The sequence below is a fragment of the Ammospiza nelsoni genome, chromosome 2, assembly GCF_027579445.1.
Source record: "Ammospiza nelsoni isolate bAmmNel1 chromosome 2, bAmmNel1.pri, whole genome shotgun sequence".
NCBI lineage: Eukaryota > Metazoa > Chordata > Aves > Passeriformes > Passerellidae > Ammospiza > Ammospiza nelsoni.
This window is the reverse complement of record NC_080634.1, coordinates 41,318,014-41,343,082: the sequence shown is the minus strand read 5'-3', so window position 1 is coordinate 41,343,082 and position 25,069 is coordinate 41,318,014. Positions and strand designations below refer to the sequence as shown.

Below are 25,069 nucleotides of genomic sequence, written 5' to 3'. Positions count from 1 at the left end.
CAGGGGAGCAGGTTTTCTCAGAGTGGACCATTTGAGTACACCATCCTGCTTCATGATCTACCCTTGGACCACTGTATAAATATTACCGCGACCTGTGTGGGTCGCAGTTGGTGAGAGAGAGACGGTGAATCTTGTATCTTGATCAGAAGGCTGAATTTATTAATATATGATATAATACCTTATAATTATACTAAAAAGAATATAGAGAGAGGTTAGCAGAGCAGCTAGCTAAGCTGAGAAGAGATAGAAAAGAACCCACAACAAAGTTGTGGCCAAGGACTCAGTCCCCTGGCTTGAACTGGTGATTGGCTCTTAATTATAAACATAGAAAATGAGCCAATCAAGGTGAATCCTATTGCATTCCACAGCAGCTGATAATAATTGTTTACCTTCTCTTCGGGGGCCTCTGGCTCCCGAAGACACAGAAATATGAAAGGAAGGATTTCTGTGGAGAAATGTCTGCGACATCTCACCTTTCTAAATTGTATAAAATAAAAGAAAAATGCTGATGTGGAATGAACAGGAAATTCCTTCACCTATAAAATATAGAATACTAACAATTCACTAAAACAATCCTACAATATAAGAAAATTGCAAGAAACAATGCAAAGAGAATTCAAGTCCATGCAGCTGAGTTCCAGGAACAGTCCAAGAGCCGAAGTTGTTTCTTTTGGACATCTGAGAGTCCTTAGAGTCCTTTTTGTCCTGAAACAGCTTGCTGCAAAAGGAATCCCATCAATAGGTATCAAAAAACCATTTACAGTCATAACACAATTTTAAACAATATGTACAATTTTGAAATGTCCTTTCTGCTGGCCTTTCAGTGCTTCAGCGCTTCAGAGCTGCTGCCCAGTATTTTCAATCTTTTTTATTTATTTTTTAAAATTTTTTTTTTTTTTTTTTTTTTTGATCGAAAAGCAAAAGAGCAGCAAAAGAGCAGAGCAATGCCAGAGAAGGAAAGGCCCTGGGGGCCCTGGCCCATACTGGACCAGGAACCCCAAAACTGGCTCACACAGGGGGACCCGGACCGGTAGGACAAACCAGAATCCCCAAAAACGTCAAGAGGCCTCGCAGTGGGCCCGGCCCAGGAATTTCCTGAGCCCAGCATCCCAGGCCAAACCCATAAGGAAGGCTCTGCATTCCCGCAGGCCTGAACCTTGCTGCTAGCACAATGGCAGCACGGGTAGTGAGACGCTTCCTTTCCCCTAAACCACTGAGGCATGCCAGCAGCAGGGAAATGGAAGCTGCCCCGAGAATCTTCATCTCGGGTCTGGGAATGTTTGTTTCCCACAGCATCACGGCACCACCCCCACTGGGCTGGGGACCAAAGGCAAAACTTTCGGGAGCCCCCTCCCCCTCGCCGCTAGGGCACAAGAGAGGCGGCGGCCTCCATGGGACAATCCCCGAAAAACCACCCCCCAAACCGCTGAGCTTGAAAGCCGGCAGCCGGACTGCCACAACAGTGAGCTGGCGGGCAGCCCCTGCTCCACTGAAGGAGAGACCAGCCTCCAGGGCGGCTGCTGGGACGTCCGGTGGAAGCAGCGGGGACGGAGCCGGAACCGGGGAGGGAACTGCGCTGATCGTGGGATCCGCGGCGGGCTGCTCCGAGGGTCCCGCAGGTTCAACGGCGTTTTCAGCCCCATCCTGAACAGGAACTGTCTCGGCTGGAGGCGGCGGCAGACACGGCACGGGCAGCATCGGAGCTTGGAGAGACGGCGGAGCGTCGGTGTTGCTTAGCAACAGGTCAATCGACGGAAGTGCTGTCTCTTCTGCCGTCTCCGACACAGGCTCTGGCGGGGGCGGGGAGGCCGGTGAAACCGCGGGCGGGACCTCCTGGAGAGGTGGAGACGGGATCTCCTGGAGTGACGGCTCTGGCAGGGCCGTGGAGGAAACCTCGGAGACCGGTGCCGCCCCCGTTTCTGAAGGCGGAGTCTGAGAGGCCGGCGCTGGCTTGAGCGGCCGCTCCCATCCCCCCGGAGAGAGAGAAGGGGGGGAAGGAGAACACTCCATCTGAGCATGCTCCGGAGCAAGAGTAAAAAAAACTTCTTCGCGCCGCGAAGTTTCGGCCCCCCCCGCCGCGAAGCAGGGGGGGGAAAAAACCCAAAGTCCTCCCCCACCGGGTCTTCTGCCAAGGGTGGTGGAAACTGAGCTTGGCCATAACAGTTAGATATCCACTGAAAACAAGCTGCTCTGCGTTTCAGGACAGGGAAAAGCTTTATAAATGCTGGGTAGATAGAAGGCAACACGCGTCCCTTACTGAAGACGCGCTGGATAATCGAGTCCATGCACTCCCAGACAAAAGCATCTAAAGCATATAAGACATCAGCAAAGAACCCAAAAAGCTTTGCCCATCGAAAGAATTCATAGATATCTGTTTTTGACAAAAAGAAACCGTCTTCCCTGCACCAATGTTTCCAGAGGGCTATTATTTTCTCCTCTGAAGGGGAGAATTGAATCTCTTCTGGCAAGGCATGGGTCTGCCATACAAACAGCCACAAGCTACGAAGGGCTGGTTCATCAGGGATAGAAAAGTGAACAGTACCTTTTGAAAGAGTCCAGCTTGCTCTGGCCAGCTCCACAGGTCTGCTGCTCTTTTCCATCATCTTTCCTGATGGTTTTCCAGAAGAAAGATTCTCTTTGTGGTCAGCCTTGGCTGTGAACTCTGTCCAAATCAGGATCTTCGGTTCTTCAGCTCCTGGCTTGAATCCACTTTCTGAGGTCACTTCAAAGCAACCATCAAATGCTACACATACAGGATTTTTACCCAGTGCAGCAATTTTGCTCCTCTGGTCTTATCAGATTAATTTTTGCTCTGACACGTCGGGTCACCAGATATTACCGCGACCTGTGTGGGTCGCAGTTGGTGAGAGAGAGACGGCGAATCTTGTATCTTGATCAGAAGGCTGAATTTATTAATATATGATATAATACATTATAATTATACTAAAAAGAATATAGAGAGAGGTTAGCAGAGCAGCTAGCTAAGCTGAGAAGAGATAGAAAAGAACCCACAACAAAGTTGTGGCCAAGGACTCAGTCCCCTGGCTTGAACTGGTGATTGGCTCTTAATTATAAACATAGAAAATGAGCCAATCAAAGTGAATCCTATTGCATTCCACAGCAGCTGATAATAATTGTTTACCTTCTCTTCGGGGGCCTCTGGCTCCCGAAGACACAGAAATATGAAAGGAAGGATTTCTGTGGAGAAATGTCTGCGACATATAAACATGATTCCTCCTCTGCTCCAGGGACATTTAGTCAAGCAGCCAAACATCCTCACGAGACCCCTGCAAAAGGTTGTGCCAGAATGTCCGGGCTGTGTGACTGTCCCTAGCTTTGGTGAGCCCCATGCTCAAAGTGTGAGACACAGCAGACCTGTGTTTGGCTGTGCAGCAGCAAAGCTGAGGAGCTAATCCAGGAATGAGAGCATCTGGATTCATAACATCTGGCACATTGATATAGCAGATGTATGGACCACACATACGTACAGAGCTAGAAAGCCCTTAATTCAACAGACACATAGTTTAAATACAATGGATACATAATAGAATCTCACTTTTCACCCACAAGGACTGAAGTAAAAGCCTTACTTCCCCTCACTTAATCATGTTTTACATGTACATAATATTATCCTCTTTGTGCTGTATTCACCACAGCTTTGACAGCCTCTAAACACCTAAGAAAGCCTGGGGCTATGTATTTTTCACTTTGTATATGCTACAACCACATATAATTTGAGGAAGTATTGGAGGATGTCTGCTTGTCTTTTACTTGAAATGAATCTTACACACCTTTGATTCAAGGAAGCTTCTTGTCATTCTTTCAGATATCACTCAGCTGTGTCAGCCACACAGCATTAAAGATGAACACAGATAATTCTATTACTTATCCATGATGTTAATTTTATTTTACTGTTTCCTGTGTTGAAATCACAAAATGACAGAACATTCCCTCATTAAAAAAAAAAAAAAAAAAGAAAAAACACCCAAATCCAAATGATGATACTTGTAAGATAATGGTAGGGGATGTGGCAAGAAAAAGTAGGTTAACAGACTGAACGACACTTATTTTGCATCAGTTATACAACAGTCTTGTGAATTGTCCTTAATTGGTTTTGGTTATGTCGGGCCTTTATTTAATTCTCCATCACTTTTAAGAGCCCTGAGGAAACATTCTTCACAGAGAGAATATTCTGACTGACTTTGAAAATGTGGTATTGTTGAGCAGAAAGACTCACTGAGCAGACTGCTAGTTTCTTTCAGCAGCAGGAGAGAAGCAGGAGGTGATTAGCTTTGTTCTCATTTACAAAGCACCAGTGGGAATTTCTAAAGGGTTTCACAGGGCCTGGGGATAAGGCCAAGAACAAAACAGGGCAGTGAAAAGCAAATAGAGCACTTCATCAATAAACTACTTAGAGATGCCACATCAATAGCAAATTAGGAAGAAAGGAAGGCATTCTAATACTCTCACATAGCAATGGAGGTTTATATATTGTTTTTATTCCTACTTGACTTTTTTAAACAACTGCACCTCTATCAAACCAAGCTTAGCAGAGGGAACAGAGGTAGTACCAACTCACCACAAGGCAATTTGATAAGATTTGAAAGGGAGACATGCACTGCTTTGTGCTAGTTCTACAGCGCTGACCTCTCCCAAGGGTTACTACGGCCAGGAACTCCATCCCCGGAAGGGCTAGGAAGAGAGAACAGCAGTGGGAAAAGGCCGCCAGGACCTGCCTGACTGCTCAGCAGTGGTGCTGAAAGACTGCTGCCACAGCACCCCCTGCCAGCATGTCCCCACAGAGGACACCATCTGCTCGCCGGACACACGTGTGCATGGAAAGCTAAACAGAAGAGGCAGAGAGACAGTTTGCCATTCATACCTCGGTTTTTATTAATAAATGGTGCTTCTAAAATGTTCATTGCCTCTAACCCGAGGGGAGGAAAAAATATGAACGTATTTTAAATAATTTTATAGCTGGTACAAAATCAGTACAGTATTTTTCAATTGTAATGATTTTCAACTGTAATGTCAAGGCATTTTGTTTGGATTTTAATGCTGGAATAAACCACTATCAATTAGCTTAATTTTCAAACAAGGATCTCACTTTTAACCATAAAACAGAGTTTTCATTTTAGAAAAGCCTCCAGGAACTCAATTTCCTAGGCTGAAACCTTCCCTCCCCCAAAACTCATTTGCTAATTTGGTAACTTTTTGCTCAGAAGAGCAAATGAAAAATACAAAAAAAAAAAAACCTGCCTCAACTAAACTGCATTTTCAAGTTTAAACCTGCTTCAAAACCATCCCATACCAACCTTGTTTAACAGCAGCTGATAGAGACTAAAGGAAAGAGCAACAGAGGCAGTTTCACAGCTGGATCATGCAGTCTCAGGTGGGGATGCTACAAACCTGCTTCAGCATCCTGCATGACTTCGGACAACAGGAACAAAACGGGAAACAACAGAGAGAAACACAGCTAATTTACTCCTTGGAGCATGAAGTGGTATGATGTTTTGGTAACCATTCTACAGTCACACTGTATACAAATGTTTAGAAGACACAAGGTTTATCCTATTTTGAGGCAGTATTTTAACAGGAAGATCCATCTGGATGGATGCTCCTGACATCAGATGCTGTTTGCCAACACGCAAGTCTTTCTGGAAACCCATCAACCTCCTAACACATCCCCATTGGTTCATTCTTTTTGCTTCATGAGATTCTTGTCAAAATAGCTAAACATTTGAGAGACATCTGCATCCTTGATATGGGGGGCTTAAGATGTAGTCCCTCAGTCTTTGTAAGCAAAGCCAAGAGCTTTTCTCCCGCTCTTCGATTGAAGGAACTGGGCATACCATGGCTCTTCCTGCAGAACACTGGATACTGAACTGTGCCTGCAAAGCCCTCGGGACACAGATCGCCATGGATGCATTGGAGCTTTCCGTCGGGTAACTTCGCAGAGAATGTGACTGTGACCTGCCACCTTCCACAGCCCCTGCTCCACCCACTCGAGGGACAGACTCAGTGGGGATCCTCGAGCAGACGGGGGCAATGACAAATGTGAGCAGCGCAACTGTTTTAACTGTGGGTACACGAGCCAGCTGGAAAGCCTAACGCAGGTGAGCTGACTTCAAGAGCGATGCTTGAGACAGCCCACTTCCTTGCCCTTAGGAACGACCGCCGTGCTCCGAGGATGGAACCCGGGAGCTGATATCTTCCCTCGGCTCTCAAGAGGACATAAAGAGGGATCGCGGCCCACCCCGCACCCTCACGACCCAAGCCCCGCTCCCGCAGCCGGCGGCGGCTCGGCCCCCTCAGCGCCCCGCCTCTGCCCGCCCCCCGCGCGGCACGCCGGGCCAGCATGGCCGCTTCCCGCCCCGCCGGGCGACGGGGCTGACGGACGCGGGGCCAGCGCCCGCCGCGGGGCCGCCCGCCATGGAGGGCAGCTCCAGCTGCGAGAGCCTGGGCGCCGGGCGGGCGGCGGCGGCGCGGCCGCCCAGCGGCGATTCCCTGTCCAGGTACCGCCCGCCGCAGAGCCGTCGCCCCCGCCCGCGGGGCTCGGCGGCCGGGGAGCACGGCGGGGCGTGGGGCAGAGGGAGGGAGCGGGGAGGGGCCGCCAGGAGGGATGGAGGGATTGAGCTGGTGCTGTTTGCTCCCTCCGTGGGCAGGAGGCTCCTGCGCTTCCCCGCGGTCGGCTCCGTCCTGCTGGGGTGTACCTGCGCTGGGGGTGGCCGTGGGGTGACGGAGCAGGAAGGCAGGAGTGGGCTCTGCTCGGCTGCGGCACAGGCGCTCTCTCTTTCAGGCCTTTAAGCAGGGCAGGAGATGCTGCCTGCACCGGGCTCTCGGTAAATCCCTGCATAGGCAGAGCGCTGCCCCTGCCCTTGGTACCTGCGATGGGAGATGGGCGCACAGGTGAGCGGTGCTGGCAGGGCAGGCGCGGCACCCGCCTGGGAGCTGCCTTTCAGCTCGCTGCCATGCCCTCGCCAGGCCTTGTCCTCTTCAGGAGCAAATTTCCTGTGGTGTCTTGAGCCTCTGTGGTTTTGCCATCATGGTTTTTTTCTGAGAGCCTGGCTTTTCGGTCTGAATGGCTTGTAATGCCATGTGGGTAATATTCAAGGTCCTTAATCCACGGAAGCTGGAAGGAGACTTTTGTTCTTCTCACTGTCCATGAGCTACCAGTGCAATTTGAATTTAGTGACTGAAAGCACATCCTGCTTGGGCCTTGTGTTTGAAGGAGCGGGTTGCAGTAGGGTAGCAAGGGCAGGCTGATAGGGCTGGTGGAGTGGGAAGCCCTGGTGTTGTGCTAGAGCCCAGGAGCTGGATATCCTGATGGCTGCTGACAGTTGTTCTGGCTGCCCTTGCCGTGCCCAGTTTGTAGGATCACTGGATAATTCCGGGTGAAGAGATCTCAGCATCCCTGAGTCCAGCTTCCCACTCATACCAGAGACAGCTTTAAGATCAGATCTTTTACCCAGTTTGATCTTGAAAACCTACAAAGATGAAGTGCACACAGACTCTCTGGACAACCCATTGGCATCTCCTGTATATCTTCCAGTGGCACTGGGGCTGCCTTTTTGGTCCCCCTAAAGCAGTCTCTCCCCAGTCTTTCTATACAGTCAGGGTGCTCCAGCCCTGCTATCCCAGTGGTGCTTCCCTTTACTCCCTCTAGCTCCCTAGTGACTTTCCTGCACTGTGAGGCTAATACCTGGATGAAGTATTCCAGAAATGCTCTATTGAAAGCTGGGCAGAGGGCGATCCTTCCCTGGATCTCCTGGTTCTGCCTCTGTTCTTAGAGCCCAAGGTGCTGGTGGCCACTTTGTTGCCAGCATCTCAAAACTCCCCTGCTTGGCTGTTACCCAGCTGCTCCTCAGACAGGCAATGCCCAGCTTGCACTCGGGTTTCTTCATTCTTGCGTCCTTCATGACTCCTGACCCTCATTTCAGCCTTCTTCATTAAATTCTTCTGTTCACTGCTCTCTGCACTGGTTTCCTTGTGCAGTTCTACCAGTGCCCTGCCAGAACCTGCAGGCTTCTTCCCCCCTTACCTAACTGACCCAATATATTCTTCTTTTTATCTGTGCATCAGCTCAGGCAACTTGAACCCATCTGGAGGTCATTCACTGTAAGAGACCTGTGGACACTAAAGAGAGCTTAACTCAGAAGAGCCAGTGGCTACAAGGAAGCTCCTGTTGAGCCTCTCGGCAGCGTGCCCTGCACAAATGGAACCATGGGGAAATTGAGATGATAAATCTGTTGCTGTTGAGCATGCACAAGGCTGTGTCCTCCAAGCCCAGACTCTTAACAGATTCCTTGGGATGTAAGAAAGGCTTATTCAAAAGCTTTCAGAATCTCAAGTCTCTGCTTGAACATCTAGAGCCCATAGAAGAAAGCTAGCCAGTTGGGAGGGTTTAATGTACTCCAAACAAAATATAGGTATTTGAAATAGATTGATGCTTTTTATCTGTAATTATTAATAAAAATACCCTCATCTTGAGTTGGTGTACGCTGTGAAACTTCTTAGTTGAAATGGTTCAAGGTTAGGGCAAAATTACCAGAAAATAAAACCAGGGTCTTGTAATAAGAGATGGCTGGTGACCTTCAGAATGTTTATTATCAGCTTCCCTTGCAGTGATGCATATGCACAAATAAATATTTGTCTATAAATTGGACAGTAGATTGATTATCATCAGGGGTTTTTTTTCATTAAAGCTGTATTGCTATTTGATTTTATACATCCGAATAATTCTGAATCTAATTGGACTATTTGTATGCATTGAAATATTTAATCTCTATGACTGTGATCTAACAGCTAGATCAGCTTCAAATTGTAACCTATGACACATTTTCACCAAATGATTTTGTTTAAAAAGAAGAAGTTAGCTTTTGGGATGATGTGAGGAACACAATGAATCATGAGGATGCTGTCATCAGTTTTGCTAATTCATTTTATTTAAAAGGAACAAAAATCAAAAAATGACTCAAAGGTCACTCATCCCCAAATCACCATTACCTAGCCATGTGAAGCTGTACTGAGTTGTAGTTACTGAATTGTTGTATGCAAGATTTAGAAGACTTGGAAAGGTGCTAATATGAAATACATACAGCAGTGCATTCTTTAGGTTGTCTCAGCTCCTGGTTGGAAGTGTTATTATTTCTGGAGGTATTTAAGATCTAGCTCCTCAAGGAGACATGCTTGATAGAGTTTACTTATACATAGGGCTGCTCACATTTGAATAAGTGTCCTGAAGAACATTGTAGGTTTGTCTTTTAATAAAGCACATGAGATATGGCAATAAGGGCATTTGACAGTGAAAGTTGCTTTGATATTTTAGTAGACCCTAGTAATGTGCAGTACTTGTGGTCCTTGAGGAAGATGCGGGAATAATTCAACAAATGTTACCTGCTTTCTGTCCCAACTGGAAAAACATTTGAAAAACTCCTGATAAGACTTACAGTGAAGTTGTTTGTACAGGGTAAAAAATGGCCAGCTCTCTGTGAAAATACCGAGTTAGTTTCAGATGAGCAGGTCACAGCTAATTAACTCAGCTGCCCTCATGGTTGTGCTGAACCAGCTGTTCTGCTTTTCAAGGCTCAGCCGTCTCACCCAGAGCTGGCTTTGTGTGGCACAGCACCGCGTTCTGCAGCTCTCGGTGGTTTCCAGAGGTCAGCACTTAGGGTGGGCATTCCCCTTCCATCCTGTCCTCATGGAGGACACATGACTATGAGCCAGTTACTCATAAAGAGCTGTGGTGGTATTTGACCAGCAGCTTGCAAGGCGTGCTTGTGTGTCTGCAGTGTCTGTCCAGGAACAACCCGTGAGACAGAAGGAGTGAGGTAAAACACTGATTCAAATGTTTGATGAGCTACAGTATGGTTATGTCCAGAAGAGCGAGCTTTTCTCAGTGTTATGGATATCTCTAGAATGGCCTGAGGATCTTAGGTGAGTGAGTGATAAACACAGTTCAGCTGTGCTGGTTATTCAGATTTCTTCCAAGACCATTCTTAAAATGAATTTGTTGGTGGGTTTGTTGCATTGTTGTTTTTGCAGATTTGAGGTGTCATACGGACCGTCTGACCTCTGGAATTCAAAGGGACAGCCAACAAAATTCTACCATGATCTTTTCCTTTTGTGAAAGGAAAGCCAGACAGAGTTGTGTATGACTTCAGCAGAACACATGACTTTAGGGAAAAAAGTGGTAGCAAACTTCTTATATTTACTTTCCATGAGAAGTGATTAGGCATTTTGTTCGTGCAGCCCATGTGGTTATATTCTGTAGTTTCTGAATGAGCATACATCTCTCTGTATTCCTCAGAAAAAGCATATCATAGTTCAGTCTGAACAATGGTCCAGTAAGATACTTAGAGGCTTTCTCTTAGGTCTGCTGAAGATAAATTTGTATTGCCTGTGCAAAAGTGTGGAGGTGATGGTACGGTTAAAAAACTGCTATAGGAGATGTCAGTGATATTTCAACATCAGTATAAAATTAGAGAAAGGTAAGGCAGTGGGTAGATATTTCCCAGCAGCATGACTGTGGCAATGCTTGATGTCACGGCTCTCTTGGTTGCTTGTTATCACCTTTGTTCTGGTGTTTATCATCCACAGAGGTCTGCAGGCGCGGTGGATCCGATGCACTGCATGTTTACTGAGGCATATGAGAGCAATCATGCTCCTTGTCTTTATGTTTGCAGGGATAAATCTGAAAACATAAACTCGGTGTAAATCAGTGCAGCAAGGTCTGTTGAACCAGTAACTCCATGAGGTATGAACTCCCCCCTTGTCTCAAATAAGGCTCTGTCAATACCTGGTCTGATTTAAGGCTGTGTTGAAGGAATTCTTTCCCCATGGGTGAATGTGATGCTGGAAGGAGTAGGATCTGTGAGCTGTTGGCTGAGGAGGGCTTTAGCTGTAGCCCCACATTGCTACCAGATGTGTGAGCTTTGCTGATTGAGTTGTTCTGTGATGAGTCATTGAAGTTAGAGTTTGAAAGGGAAGATTTTTGCCAGTTCTGGTGTTTGGTGAAATGCGAGTAGCTGTCTTTTTCCTCATGGGCTTTGAGAGCATTTCTTGCATTTGATTTCTTATAAGTGCAAAGCAAGGTTGTTATATTAAAGACAAGTACATTGCTGGCTGAGTGTTGAACTGGTTTTGCATCTCAGGAACTTGACACTAAGCCTACAAACAATTAGCAACTCCAGATGGGCTCATTGTTATTGATTTTAATAAATGAGTGATAATTTCTAACACTTACTTGCAACTGAAATCCATTCTGAGACAGGGTTGTTTTTTCTGATGTACTGTATATTGTGAAGAGAAATAGCAGTTCTGCCTTCATATAGATCTGTAAAATGAGGAGAATCTTTTCAATAGTCTCAGGGTTTGGTGCAGAAAATAATGAAAATAACATTTAGTGAAAAGGACTTTGGAGCTTTTAATTTATAGCAGTGAAGAGAGACCATTGCCTCTAAAGAATTCACAAATTATTTTTACTAGCAGTCTTTGCCATGCACATTTCTGCTTCTGCATTCAGCAGAAACCATTTCTACTGGTCCCGGAGTGCGAGACCTTCAGCTTAAAAGTTTTCCTCTGTCTGGCACATGCACATCTCTTGGTCCCAGTTCTGACTGTTCAATAAAATGCTTTTTATTGATTACAAAAATATTTGGGTTTAAGCATATTTTCCATTTGAGAATATAAAATACAAATGACACCCACCTGTTCATTGTGTTGTAATTAAGGTTACGCTGGTGTTTAAAAGCCTCACAGGAACTTGCAGTATCGTAGTTCTAGCTGCTGTACAGATGGTGATGCTTTCTGTGTTGAGGAGATGTGGACCAGCTATTTAATTTATTTTGTGCCTTAGCCAGGACTACTCTATTTTTAATAATGCCTGGTGGGCAGTTTTACTAAGCTCTTGGAAATGCAGTTGAGTACTGAGACTCCTTGCTAAGAGATTGGGCACAGTGTGAGAATGTCTAAGGATGAGATGAGAAGCTGCAGTGGAGACATGAGGCAGGATCTGACAACTGGCAAGGAGTGAAGCTGGGCTCAGAACACGACTCTCCTGGGTCCCATCAAGCACTGCCTTCTCTGAAGAGAGATGGTAATGCTGTGCTGACTAGCAGTCTCTTTGCTAGACAGCGCAGAGTTGTACACGTAGTTCCTTTACTACAGGCTATTTACAGCAGGGCTGCAATCACAGAACCTGAATTTGAAGATTGTGGGTGACCTGACAGTGTCAAGTTACACAATTCCTATCTGTTGCATGATTGTGCTCCTGATAGGTTAACACCTGTCTCGAACATATTTTGTTACCTACTTCTGATGTTTTATCATCTCCCTTCCTTTGCTAATTCTTTTACACCTCGTGTGTACAGGCAAGAACTGTGTTTGGAAAGGTCATAATACCTCTTTAATGGCTCAGCAGATCAATTGTCCACATCTTCTTTTTCATTAATCTTTTCCTGATGACCTGCTTTACTGTTATTGGTGTTTCAGTTCTCTGAGGGTATCAGCAGTGTAAAACGAGACCTGATCCATACACCAAAGGGCTTTTGTTGACTCAGGAGCTGGACTTGGTGCTTGTGGGTCCCTTCTAGTTCAGGATATTCTGTGTTACCAGAAAGCTCAATCAAGGAAAACAAACAACAGGCCTTCATAAAAAATGAAGGAAACAGTCCAGAGGTCACCTTGATATATGGGTGTTATGTATAAGTGTAGTTGTAATACAGCAATGAAAAAGTCTTTTTAATTGTCCATGGGAACCCCATTCCACCGTGAGGGAAGAGTGTGACAGGGAGGGAATTAAGTGTTTGGTTTCTGGAGATGTCTGGGATAACCCAGGGAAGTGAGAATATAGGAGAGGCACTGTCACAGTAATTACCCCATCTTCATTTTTAACTGAAAGAACATCTTGCTTTTTTATTGCCCCGGTACTGGGAGCTAATTGAAGAAAAAAATCAGTGAAAGACAACAACAAAAAAATCAGTGGAACTTTTCAAGTATTTGCTCTTCCCTTTCCTACCATCTGTAGTTACTTTTGCCAGAGAATGTTCTCACTCAGTAATTTTCCATTGATTTCAAGGTAGCTCTTTTTTTTTATTTCTCTCTTGCTTCTCTGCTACGTGAATTCTTTGCCATTGCTTTCTAAACCCTGATAGATTTGATGAAGAGAAAGTGTTAGCAGTTTTTGAGTCCATAACCCCTTCAAGGTGATTTTCTAGTAATTTTGTTAGCTCCTTACAAATGCTCCCACTTTACAGATCTGGCTTCTGTAGTCTTCTGGCCATGGCTCCAGAACCATTAATGCTAGGTCACCCAATGATTCAAATCTGGTCTGGGTCAGGTATGGGTGCGTGATTGTATTTCTGCTGAAGTATTTGGAAAACCAGCAGTTTATAGGGGTTTTTTTCCTTTGTTCTGAGAAGAGTGGCAACACCTGTTTAGAATAAAACAACATTTTAATCTGGAGTTATTTACTGTGATGTGAAGACTGCATGTCCAGACAAAGTGTTACACTCAAAACCTTGTTCACAGCCAAAAAGGCAGTGTGTTTTTATATTGCAAAGAATTTATTCTTAGCGTAACTGAATTTTTGGAAGTCTAATCACGATTAATCCAGATGCAATTATTACAGAAAAAGAAAGAATAATAATGCAGTTAAAACTGTTGTACCTTTAGTTCTTGGTTTCTATCCCTCTTCTTGGTGTTAGGTTCACCCCTGTTCTGCTCGTCTGGGTTCCAAGGCTGCTGATTTTATTGTGGTAGTAGTGGGTGTTAGAGCAAATTGTCAGCATCTGGAATGTTTTCTTGGGAAAGGTATGAGGTTCATCATGTTGCTTTCTCTCCTTTCTTTTCTCTCTTTCTCTCTCTCTCTTTTTCTCTCTTCCTCTTTCCTGTACGACCCACCTGAGGTCATTTTAGTATGTTTGGTAAAACAACTTTACACCTGATTCTTTTCTTCATTGGTCTGCAGTTCCACATTGCATCTGAGTTTTTGCTATGCATAGTTGCTTTTTTGTTATTAGATACAATTCCTTTGTTCTCTTTGTTATCTCTGAGGCCAGTTTTGTCCAGCTCCAGGTCTGCATTTCTTTGGTTGACCATTGGTGATTTGTTTATGGCCATGGTCTCAGGTGCCAAGCCCGTGCCCCGTTTCTCACCCTGTGCCTCTACTCTTCCATGCCACACCCTGTGTCTCCACTTCTCAAGTCCTCTGCTGTGATACCTCTCTCTCTACAAAGTTGCATTAGTGGTAAATATTCTGTATAGAATAGCTGCTTTTTACTGTTGTCTGTGCAAAACTGTTGTTGTACCACACACAGACAAAAATAAAACAGAGGGGATACACATGCCTGACCAGTTACAGGAATTGCAGTCACACCCAAACCAGTTAAACCAAAGCTACAAGCAGGCCAAGAAAAGGCAAAGCAAAAATGACACGTCCCAAGGCCTTGAAAATTCACTGCAAAGCTTATGGCCTATGAAGAACAATGGCAGTACTGAATGGCAGGGCCAAAGGTTAACCCAGCTATTTTTTTCTGTACAAAATCTAACTGCTGGAGTGAATATACCTGTGATCATTGCTTGGTTTTTTGTGATCAAAGTGTTTGTTTTGTTTCCACCCTGGTACAAAATGAACTGATAAATGAAACTGAGCTGAACCACACCCTCATTCATACCTTCTGCCTTTAGTGAAAATAAAGCAGTTGTGCTGCTTTTATTGCTTTTTTAATAAACCCCATTGTTGACTTCAGTTGATATCACTGCTCAGTGATCTACTCAAAGAGAAAGATTGCACACATTGGTAGTAGGATTGCCTTCATGAACAGATTGAGCTAAATCTGCCCAGGAAAGGGCTGGAGGCTGGAGTGAGTTTGGTGCAGTTGTGAGATTGAAGGGCCTGTCTGCCTGCTGTGGAGAGCAGATGCTGAAGGTAAGGGCAGGTCACTGGGACCTGTAGTACCAGAGATGAACTGCTGAAGGGTTGCTGTCAAAATCAGTTGATTTAACCAGCAGATAGATACTTTTAACAAATCACAATTGATCAGCATCTCACTTGTAAGTAGAACTTCTCTGAAAAGAAATTAAAAATGTGGGATCTTCTGTTCATATTTTACCCAAGTTGACTTTTGGAGTAGACTGTTCCTGAAAATTCAGGCTGTGTCTTCCAGTCTTAGAATTGGTATCTCACTCCCACACAGCAAATGAGTCCCCACACCTTATGAGGGAGTGCTTGAGTGCTTCCCAAGTCTTTCTCCTCAAAGGTGAAGCAGCATGCTAACAGAGTAGTCATTAAAGACTGGGGTGTGAGGAGGAGAATGTGGGGGAACTGGTGTGGATGTGTCCAGGGTTTGTGCCAGCAGAGCAGTCTTGGGTTTTCAGTATTCCCACCTGTTTGGGTACAGCATGTGCTGATGATCACTGTCTCCAGCACCACAGAAAGACAGAGTTCACCTTTTTTTGTTGAGACATACTCTGATTCTAGATTACACATTCGGATTCCACTTTCTGTTTCCACCTTTCATAGAGAAAAATACAGGCATCCTGCATGAGATTTTTCTCATCTGATTGGATCAATACAGAGTTCTGGTAGTCTCTGGGTTGGTGGTTTTTCTTTTTTTTTTTCTTAATTTTTTTATTTTTGAAGACAATGAGAAAGAATCAATTTTGTAGACAATGAGTCATCTCAGTTTCTCCACAGTGACTCTAAGTAGAGCCTACAGTGAGTAATTCAGATGTGACCACCTACACAGAACTCCCTCCCCATCATTGTGGTAAGGGCAAAGAGAGCATTGAATTTGGGTTGTTCTCAACTCCAAAAAAGGAAGGAGCTATTTCTTAACTCACAGCATCCCTCTTTTTTACATGTTAACTAAATATATTTGTAACTGAGAAGAGAGCAGAGATTTGTAGTCTGGTTTCCTAAGCCCCATTTCTCCATGTATGTGTATATATTTGTCTAGTTTGTCCACTGATAATTTTTCTAACATTTAGACAGTTTTAGCCATGTGTTACAGAGAAGTGAAAATAGTAACTTGTGACAAGTTTTGCTTTTAAGCAAAAATGGATATAGGAAGGGAGGGCACAGCAGTTTTTCCCTTACAGAAAAAGTTACTTTGATTTGCCACACAAGGGAATACCTAGATGAGAAGGATATCATGAATATGTGCAGATTGTCTTGGACAAGGCTTCTCTCAAGTTGGAGAAATACATTATATTCTGTTAATTTTGCATTTTCTTCTTCCCATTTGCTTTCTCTGGTGTCTGCAAAAGGCTGTGTTCAGTTAAACACACAGCAAATACAAACTACTTTGCCACAAGACACTGATCTTCAGGAAACCAGGGTAGGTTCTGGTTCAGATTGCTATATCTCCATGGGAAGTAGGTATCTAAAACCTCTCTACCCTCAGCAGAATCAATAAACTCCACAAGTAATTCAGTAGAGCGAAGGTAAGGATCCACTCCAGGAAGGCTGAATAGCTGTCTAAACTCCACTGCCTGGGTTCCCCTTGGCTTAGTAGAAGCAAACACACCCATGTTATACACAAGGCAGAGGCAAACTATTCTGACCTCATTGATCCTACTCCATTTGAGTTACTTGTTTTTTCACATACACTGATTTCTGCTTGAGGAAGCAGAAGTGGCAGGAGGAAGTGGCTGTGGGTGATCTTAGTTTAGCCCTCATTTCAGATGAATGAGAACTGATGAACAGAAAATCCTCAGATGAGTTTGCATAGTTTGTATTCCTCATTTCACTGCAAGGCAGAAGAATTAAAAGACTTTTGTTTTCAACATGTACCCTAGAAGTTCTTCCTCATGTTGGGATGGAGCTTCTTGTATTTTAGTTTATGGCCCTTGCTCCTCATCCTGTTGCTCGGCACTACCAAAGTGAGTCTGGCGCCATCCCCTTGGCAGCCACCTTGGAGATACTGCTGAGATCCCTTCTCAGTCTTCACTCCTCACACCAGTGCTCTGTGTTTCTGGAAACATCTTGTGTTGGCCTAGGTGGAATTTCAGGGAACAAAGCTGCTAAATTGCTGAATACTTTTCTGACTTGAACATTGAGATTTTGTTAGGGACTAATTTCATGCAGGGCCTGAACTGTCAACAGAATGAAATGTTCCCACTCTTTTTTTCTGAGCTGAATGTGGCAGAGCACATGGCTGTGTAGTGTCTGTGAAAGCTTAGCAAGGTGTTACAGTTTTGCTGGTTGATACAAGACTCTTCACATTGGCTATATTTACACATTCTTTCCTCCTTCTTTTGATTTTTCCCAGGATGGAACAAGTAATGTCATTGATTAGTAAATCACTGGTATTTTTAATTCCTGTGGGTGTTAGGTTTATTGGAGTGAGGGGTTGTGTGGTATGTGTTTTAAAGAAAATCAGAAAGTTTAACAATATGTGTTATATTCTAACTAAGGTGTTTCTTAAATAGGAACATACGAAGGAAGCTAAAGAAAAAACTGAGACAGCACATGAACTGTGAGAAGTACACATATATTTGGTTAATCTAAACGCAACTGGTTCTTAGTACATAGCTAGAAATTGAGGTGCTGCCAGAATACAAATTGTAAAAGAGAAGTTACATCTGTCTTTTTATTGAGTTCTTGTTTCTGTCTTAAGGTAAGTACTCATTAATATAATTCTTGTTTCTCTTTCTTTCTTTTAAAAAGTTAATAGACTTTTCCTAAAAAATAAAAATTAACAAGAAAACGAAAGATTTGTTGTTCCTGTTTCCATTTTCTTTTGTTTCTCCTTGCTAATTTTTGCAACTTGGCATGGGAATGTCTGTATTTGCATCAAAATCCTGATAGTTTTTTACTTGTGTGTCTTTCTCTGGCTTGATAAGTTTTTAAAGCAAGGATGTCAATGCTTATAAGGTAGATATAAATATTGATTAACTGCAAGGGTGATTTTGAATTGTATGTAGGATTTCCATCATGGCTTTTGTCTTTATTCAAAGTACTTGTGGAGACAGATGTTGCCAGCTCTCTTTCTTCTGTGGGATGCAGTGGGAAATCCAATTTGCTCTGATATAGGAGATAGCAGCACCACCCAGGTGTCTTAGTTCTGTGCCACAGGATGTCCTGAGCTCTGGAATCAGTGTTTTCCACAGGCAGGGCTAGCAGACAGTGGGTGTTCTTGTACCACCAGGGGACACCTGAAGTTGGGTTAGTGAGTTCCCGTTCTGCCACAGCAGTCATACAGCGTGGAGATTCCCTTGGCTGAGGCAGCTGCCTGGGCTGTCTGAGGGAGAAAGCTGCAGGTCAGGACATGTGCTGCTTCATCACAGCCCAGGAGATCTCTTGCCAGACGTCTTGTCAATCAGCCATCTCCCTGATGGCAGTCTGTCTGTCCCTGTGCAGCACTGCTTCAGCCATCTGAAGCCTGAGGTGCTGGAATGTCTCCACCTCAGCCATATTTTTTTGACCTAGAAATAGTTTTCTCAGGGCAGGCAAGATCTTCATTTCTAGTTTAGTCCTGCCCTCTGTAGCATGTGATATTTGAAAACAAAGGCTCTGGCTTCTTCTGAACAATACCAGAGATGCCAAAAAGAAGCATAGCAATAACCCAGTGTGCAGGAAGCCACAGAGAAGAGCAGGTGAGAGTGCTGTTCTCGTAGACGACCTTGTTTATGTTGGCAGTAAACAGGGTTGTGTTTTGAACCTCTCTTCATCTTATAGCTTGATTTATCTTCAATGCTGAGGGCCTGTGCTGGTGGTTGGAAACCCATAAGCTTTGGAGCAGAGACCCAGATGTGTGCAGCATCTCTAGGAGATCTGTCAGACCTTCCTCCCTAAGAAGGCCCGGGGCAGAGGCAGATGGACAGGGCTGCCTTTGCATTGTGTGTCACCTGGGGAACATGGGATGCCTGCCTTGCCTGCCACTCCCTGCCCAGACTCCTAATGCTGCAAGCAAAAGGGCTTGTGCTGGGCTGGATTTTGCAATCCAAACATTTCCATTAGGAACTGGAATCAGACCAAAATACGGGATTATCAGCCTGCTTTCAGAAGGTAACAACTAACTTTGCACTCCCTGGATATGGGCTGGAATTAAATTGGTAGAGCAGAGTCAAAATGTCAGTTCCCTGCAGAAGTCTAACAATTTCTTGAATATTTTTTTTCTTCTTTTCTCTTGTAGCTGAGGATCATCCCATACCAGCTGGGAGCTTGTTAGAAACTGAACTTCCCTTTTGTTCCTCTCATGAATACAGATAATTTTGTAGTTATCTTTCTTGTGCTGATCAGAGAATATTGATCCAGGGGTCTCATAGCTCTTGTCCTTCCTGGTTTTTACCTTCTGGACTTTTGACTCATGAGAGCATGATACTGTGGGCTCCTTGCTGTTATTAATTACATGGTGCATATTGGTTTGTCTTTGGGCGTTGGTCTTTATTCTTGGAATCTTGCAAATATTTTAAACAATCAGCCTATTGTTTAGCAAGTGCTCTACACACACTGTGGGCCTTTTGTGAATTTCAGTTTAAAAAAAAAATAAAAGAATGACTAATGGAGCACGAATGGTGCTTGTGACACTGTAGTCCATTGTGTAACTATTGAGAGGAAAATTTGCATTCCTAGAAAAGCTTGTTCACAGTCAAAATATAGGGCATTTTCTTTATGGCTCCTGGGAAAAGATGCACTGTGTATTCAGCTCAGGATGCTACTTGGAAGGATCAACTTTTAAAAAATGTCATTTTCCTCCCTTGGAACATTGAAGTCAGACTGAGACCCGGCTTTGCTTGACAACAGAAGTGACTTCTTCATTCAGGCAAGTGACATGGGGGACTATTTTAGGTCTGTCACATACATGCACCATGATTTGTTTGCTAAAATGGCTTCTCTTTTAGATGATGGTCAGCTTTGACATTGGTGGCCCTTTTAAATAGTGAGAGTGCAGTATTATATAATATAAATATATATGCCAGGGGCAGCCTGGTGGTCTGTGCTTTTCTTTCCTTCAAAAGCATATTTGTTTATGGCTTTTAGTTCTTCCCCTCTGAGGTTGTCACAGGTCAAGCAGAGGTTGAACTGGGATCTTTAAATGTTTAGAAAAATTGTGAGTTCCAGTCAACTCACCTGAAACTAATAGCTGTCTGTCCTGCATGTGCCAAAAAGATGGTACTGGGTGGTCAGAGGGGTAAGCATCTTACATATGCTATAGGTAGTTTCCTGTGTCATTTGTTGTCTAGGTAGAATTAGTCTGTTTTGACTTTTTATTTCACTGTGATGAATTAAGATCCAGTCACTTCTCGCTGGAGATACCACTCCTTTGTCAGTCAGTGAAATCTCTGGGAAAGGCATTGCCTTTTATAATGGGCACACGTGGTGCCAGTCACTGTGGGATTCCTGTTGTGGGAGGGGTGGTGTTAAAATGCTAAAACTTAGTTTACAGCAGCAGAGTGGAAGCCAGCAGAGAGTGCCCAGCTCCTGCTGCAAGGCCCTGGTTCTGGTAAGATGCCAACAGAGCTTTCAAGTGCTTACCTGGAGAGGGGTGTATGAGGGACTTCTGAGGACCCTTAGCAGTATGTGTGTATACACAGATAAGGACTATGGGGACCACTTAGCCTTAGCACAGATCCACAGAGAGCTGCTGCAAATGGGAGAGTCTGATGTGGGCAACAGCTGGGTGTTCCAGCCAGTGCTGCGTGGGACAGAGTCATATTCATGGGGAACAAGCACTGGTTTGTCTCCCTCTGCTCTGATGTGACCCAGGAGGTTTTTCAGTATTAGCTTTTTCTTCTCTTGAAGGAACAGGAGTGTTGGAAGTGTTGGGGAGGGAGTGTTGTCAGTCTGAGTTTGGGAAGTGAGTGAGGAGTGCTCAATACCTCTGGAGCATTACACATGTAAAAGAATTGCCCAAGTGCTACAAGTGCTTCTATTCATGGCCCTGCTGTAAATTCAGATCAATTTGACCCAGCCCTCTTGGCATCTGAAGCTTCAAATTAAATTGTATTTGCCGCTCGTCATCATTAATTTGCAGTTTTCACCTTAATTAATTTTTAGGAATGTACATAATGAGAAACTTTTAAAAAAGCAGGAAGAGAGGAAATGGAAATTTGCCTCTACAGTGTTTTTCTCATTTATGACCTCTGTGTCTGAAACTGTATTGCTCAGTGGTGCATTTTGTCACCTGTTTTCTGTGTCAGTTCAGTGACTATTGAAACAAAATATTCTGTTTGATACAGAAGAAATGGTGTGAGCCCTCATGCCAATTAGTGTCTGAGTAATTGGCACATCTTTGTGAGCAATGAAGCAGCTGCTTGTTGTACTGACAGAGATAGAATATTCATAAAGAAGGTGCTGGAAGAATGGCTTTTTCATCACTGACTACTGATTTTGGTTGTGTTATTTATAGGAGTGAGCCAGGTTAGTTTTTATGACACTGGTACAAAAAATAGGTGTCCTCAAGCCCTGTGCATGTACTGCAACTCAAAGTGGGCATATTATCTATCCAGAGATGTGTTTGCCTTCTGTTCCATGAATTTTTTTGAGTGTTCTGGGTGTTAAATTCATATGCATATTCCCGCTCCTGGATTTAGGAAGGGAACTTGGAATTTTAGGGACCAGAACTTAATCTTACCTTCTTCCTTTTGATGTTCTCTAGTTTTGGGGTTTGCTTTTTTTTTTTTTTTTTTTTTTTTAATACAGTGTCTTACTTTGAAGCAAGACAAAAGTCTCTTTTTACCCCCTGCCACGGACAGAGACATCTTCCCCTAGACCAGATTGCTCAAAGCCCCATCCAACCTGGCCTTGCACACTTCCAGGAATCGGACATCCACATTTTCTCTGGGCAACCTGTGCCAGTGTCTCACCACCCTCATCATATCCAGTCCCTTTCTGCACAGGATTTACTTGTCTTTGGGAAGTTGTATAGAATTTATGTCCTTGCTGTTTAGAAGTATAGTAGAACGACTATATGTATACTTCATGATTTTGCTGAACAGAGTGAGGCACACTTCTAAGAGCTTGCTCAGAAATGGCCATTCTCAGTAATTACAGGCTGAGATGGTTTAGGCAGATCACACCTCATATTCATTTTGTGACTTCTGTCTAAGATTTTGCAAGAAGTTGTTGTTTGGTTTTAAGTGACATGTGAAATTGGTTGTTTTGACTTTTCTTCTTGAGTCACACGATATAAGAGAAGAGGTTGTATAGAGTGGTCATCCTTAGGCTGATGTTCACAGAAAGCTTTTCTCAGAGATCACAGAGTAGGAGTTTTTCTTTCCTCTGGAGTGTGAAGACAGCTAAGTAAAATATCCTGGCTTTGTAGTATGAAGAATGTTGTATTAAGTTCCCAACAACAGGGGTAAAGATATAGATAGAGGAGCTCAGTCCTTCAGAAATGGTGCATTGGTCTGCATCAAGTTAAAGCTTCAGGGCTTCATGGTTTGATTTTGGCAGTTTCTTTGCATCTTTTTGCTTATCTACTACCTGGCTTGTGCTCACTGTCGTGCTCAGATCCTCACAAGGTCAAAGCACGATCTTCAGAAGCTTGTACTTGTGCTTTCTATTTCCAGGGAAAACTATTGCTTCTGTATGCTAGGAAAGAAAGAACTTCATATTCAAACTCCTAGTGTAACAGTTGCCAGAGCAAATGGCAACTATGAATTTTGTTTCTCTTCCTGGGCTTTCTTATACATCACTTTTTTTACATTGCAGGGAGATTACCTTGTATTATTAATGGCAAATGCCATTTAATTATATTTTTTGAAGTGGCTTAAGACTTTATCACGGGGTTCCCCCAAAATATTTCCCCTGCATGTTCATAGTTTAACAGGTCAGGTTTGTGCATCACGGGCACTTCTGTTTGCAGCTCCTTTCCATCTTTGTTGACACTTTAAGCTCAGCATGCTGGCATGCCTTCAATTCTGCTATGGGTGTAGTAATACCTTTCAATTGCCTGAACAGGAACCACCGGAGGGCATCTGTCCGAGTCTGAATTATGTTTGAAAACCACCTGGCATATTGTGAGATAGTCCTAATAATAACAATGAACACTTTATCAGGAGTTGACTCACTGTGCTCAGTTTCCAGTTTTTACTCTGACTAGTTGCGTGTATGTATTCCTTATAGCCAAAGGGTTACTACTGCATGCAGACGTTATATAAGACCATTGTGCCGACAGCTCACACTTGGACCATTTATCATTCCAAATCTGGCTATAAAGAAAAACATCTAAATAATAAAAATAATTGCCAAGATGAAAGATAGATCAGTGTTAGTTGCACCCTAGACCTGTTTTCTGCTTTTGCATGGGGGAGGAATGAGGAGAGGAGCAAATAGGAATGGCAGTCACAGGAGTAAGGTCCTTTCCCTGAAGGTGCTTTTGACCTGTTGAAGGGGTCTCTTTTCATACTTAACACAGACATCCATCAACATGGACAAGGAAAAGCTGTCTGGGCCTGAAGCACAGGGAAGAGAAAAGCTCCAGGAGGTCCTTGGTCATCCCTGGTTCCTCACAGGAGCTCATTTATTTTTCTATAGGCAGACTCAAAGTATTTTTTGAATCTGAGTATATGCTGTTTTCCAGAACCTTAATGAAGTTCAGAGCCAATACCATAATTTCGCGTGTTTAAGTAGTATTGCAGATAGCAGTGACTGGCACAGCCCTAGTGATTTCTAACCCTGGCTCAGATCTGTCCAAACTTACCTGTGTTCTCAGATGTTTGTCAGGTGCCCCCAACCCAGCACTTAAATGTGTCCATCATGCCCTGGCCATCCCTCAGTCTACTCTGTGTTGCCTTACTGGTGAGATGCAGCTGTTGGGGGTTTATGCCTGTGAGAACAGAATGTCCTCAATGGGGTCTTCAGCACATTAAGCTGATGCCAGACATACCCGTCAGGCTGCCAAAAATAATGCACGAGACAGCTTTAACTTCACATTGGCAAAAGCTGGGATAATGTGCAGAAGCCACGGCAGAGGCACAAGTAATGATTTGCTTGATTTGATGCAGAGGGGCTGGTGGTGTCCTCCCTCTGAGTTTGTGTGCTGGTCCCAGGATACTCTCCTGTTCTCCCTTATCCAAAGGCATATGAAACTCTGTGGTTTGAGGATCTTTGCTGTTGTATTGGCAGCAAAGGGGAGCTAAGATTGACTAAACCACTGAAACTAATAATCCTCTCATGTGCATGCAGGGACATCAGATTAATTAGTTTGCTAAGCAGTGGAGCTGGAGCTGTGCAGCTGCCTGACACCGATAAGAGGAGGGAGCCACAAACCAGTGGCCTTTCTGCTGTCTGCTCCTTCCTTCCATCTCAGCTCCCTGGAAATGGCAGATGAGGAGAAGAGAGGTAGCGAGCCAAACATACGCAACCTATGCATACTGTGCTGAGCTGCATAATCCAGGGGTATTGTTTGCTGTGTCTGCAGGCATTGCTTCCCCAAGGCTCCCACTGCTGTCACTGGAGGGAGGCTTCTCTGGTGGTTTCTGCAGGAGCACAGGGACATTGGTGTGGGGAGCTTTTGAAAATCTACTTCTAAAATGCAAATGCTTTTGTTCTTTAACAGCCACTTGAAGCCAAGCATGATCAATAAACAGAAAACACAGTCACAGCTCAGACATGCTGTGTATTATCATTCTCCCCCTTTTTCCTTTTCTTTTTCTTTTTCCCTTGCATAATGCTGTTTGGCCCTTAGTTTGAAAGTGAAATTAATTAGCAATTTCATAAAAATCTTTGGTTTATAATGATTAGAAAATCACTGCTTGTGTATTAAGCAGTCACTGGGAATGCATCTAGGCAGACAAGTTGTGTCAGCAGGAAAATTGGTGAAATGTTGATCCTTTTGTTAGCACTCTCCCTCCCTGGGAGCTGTTCAGAGCAAGTTAGACAGACAGCTCTTGGGAACTGTTTGGGTATAGCTTGTCCTCACTTTGGGGCAGAGACTAGCATGCTCCACTAAACCTGTCTGGTCTTTCCAGCTCCCTTTTCTTTCTCTAAAAGACATTAATTTTTTTAAGGAAATGGTTCTGCCGGTAGGTTACTGTGATTTTGCTGTGGTTGCTTGGTTGAGCAAGATGTCCTCCATGGGGTACAGGGCCAGGTCAGCTGCAGGTGTGCCCTGGCTTG

At 44.1% G+C, this 25,069-nt stretch overlaps 1 protein-coding gene across 1 annotated transcript in view; it reads left to right on the top strand.

Moving 5' to 3' along the window:
- The first annotated feature begins 6,358 nt into the window (after positions 1 to 6,358).
- The window catches only part of MTMR2 (myotubularin related protein 2), a 62,630-nt gene continuing 43,919 nt past the window's right edge, over positions 6,359 to 25,069 (top strand). The window contains exon 1 of the mRNA XM_059493557.1: positions 6,359 to 6,515. Coding sequence (XP_059349540.1) covers positions 6,433 to 6,515 — 83 coding nt within the window. The 5' untranslated portion in view covers positions 6,359 to 6,432. The remainder of the gene's footprint in view (positions 6,516 to 25,069) is intronic.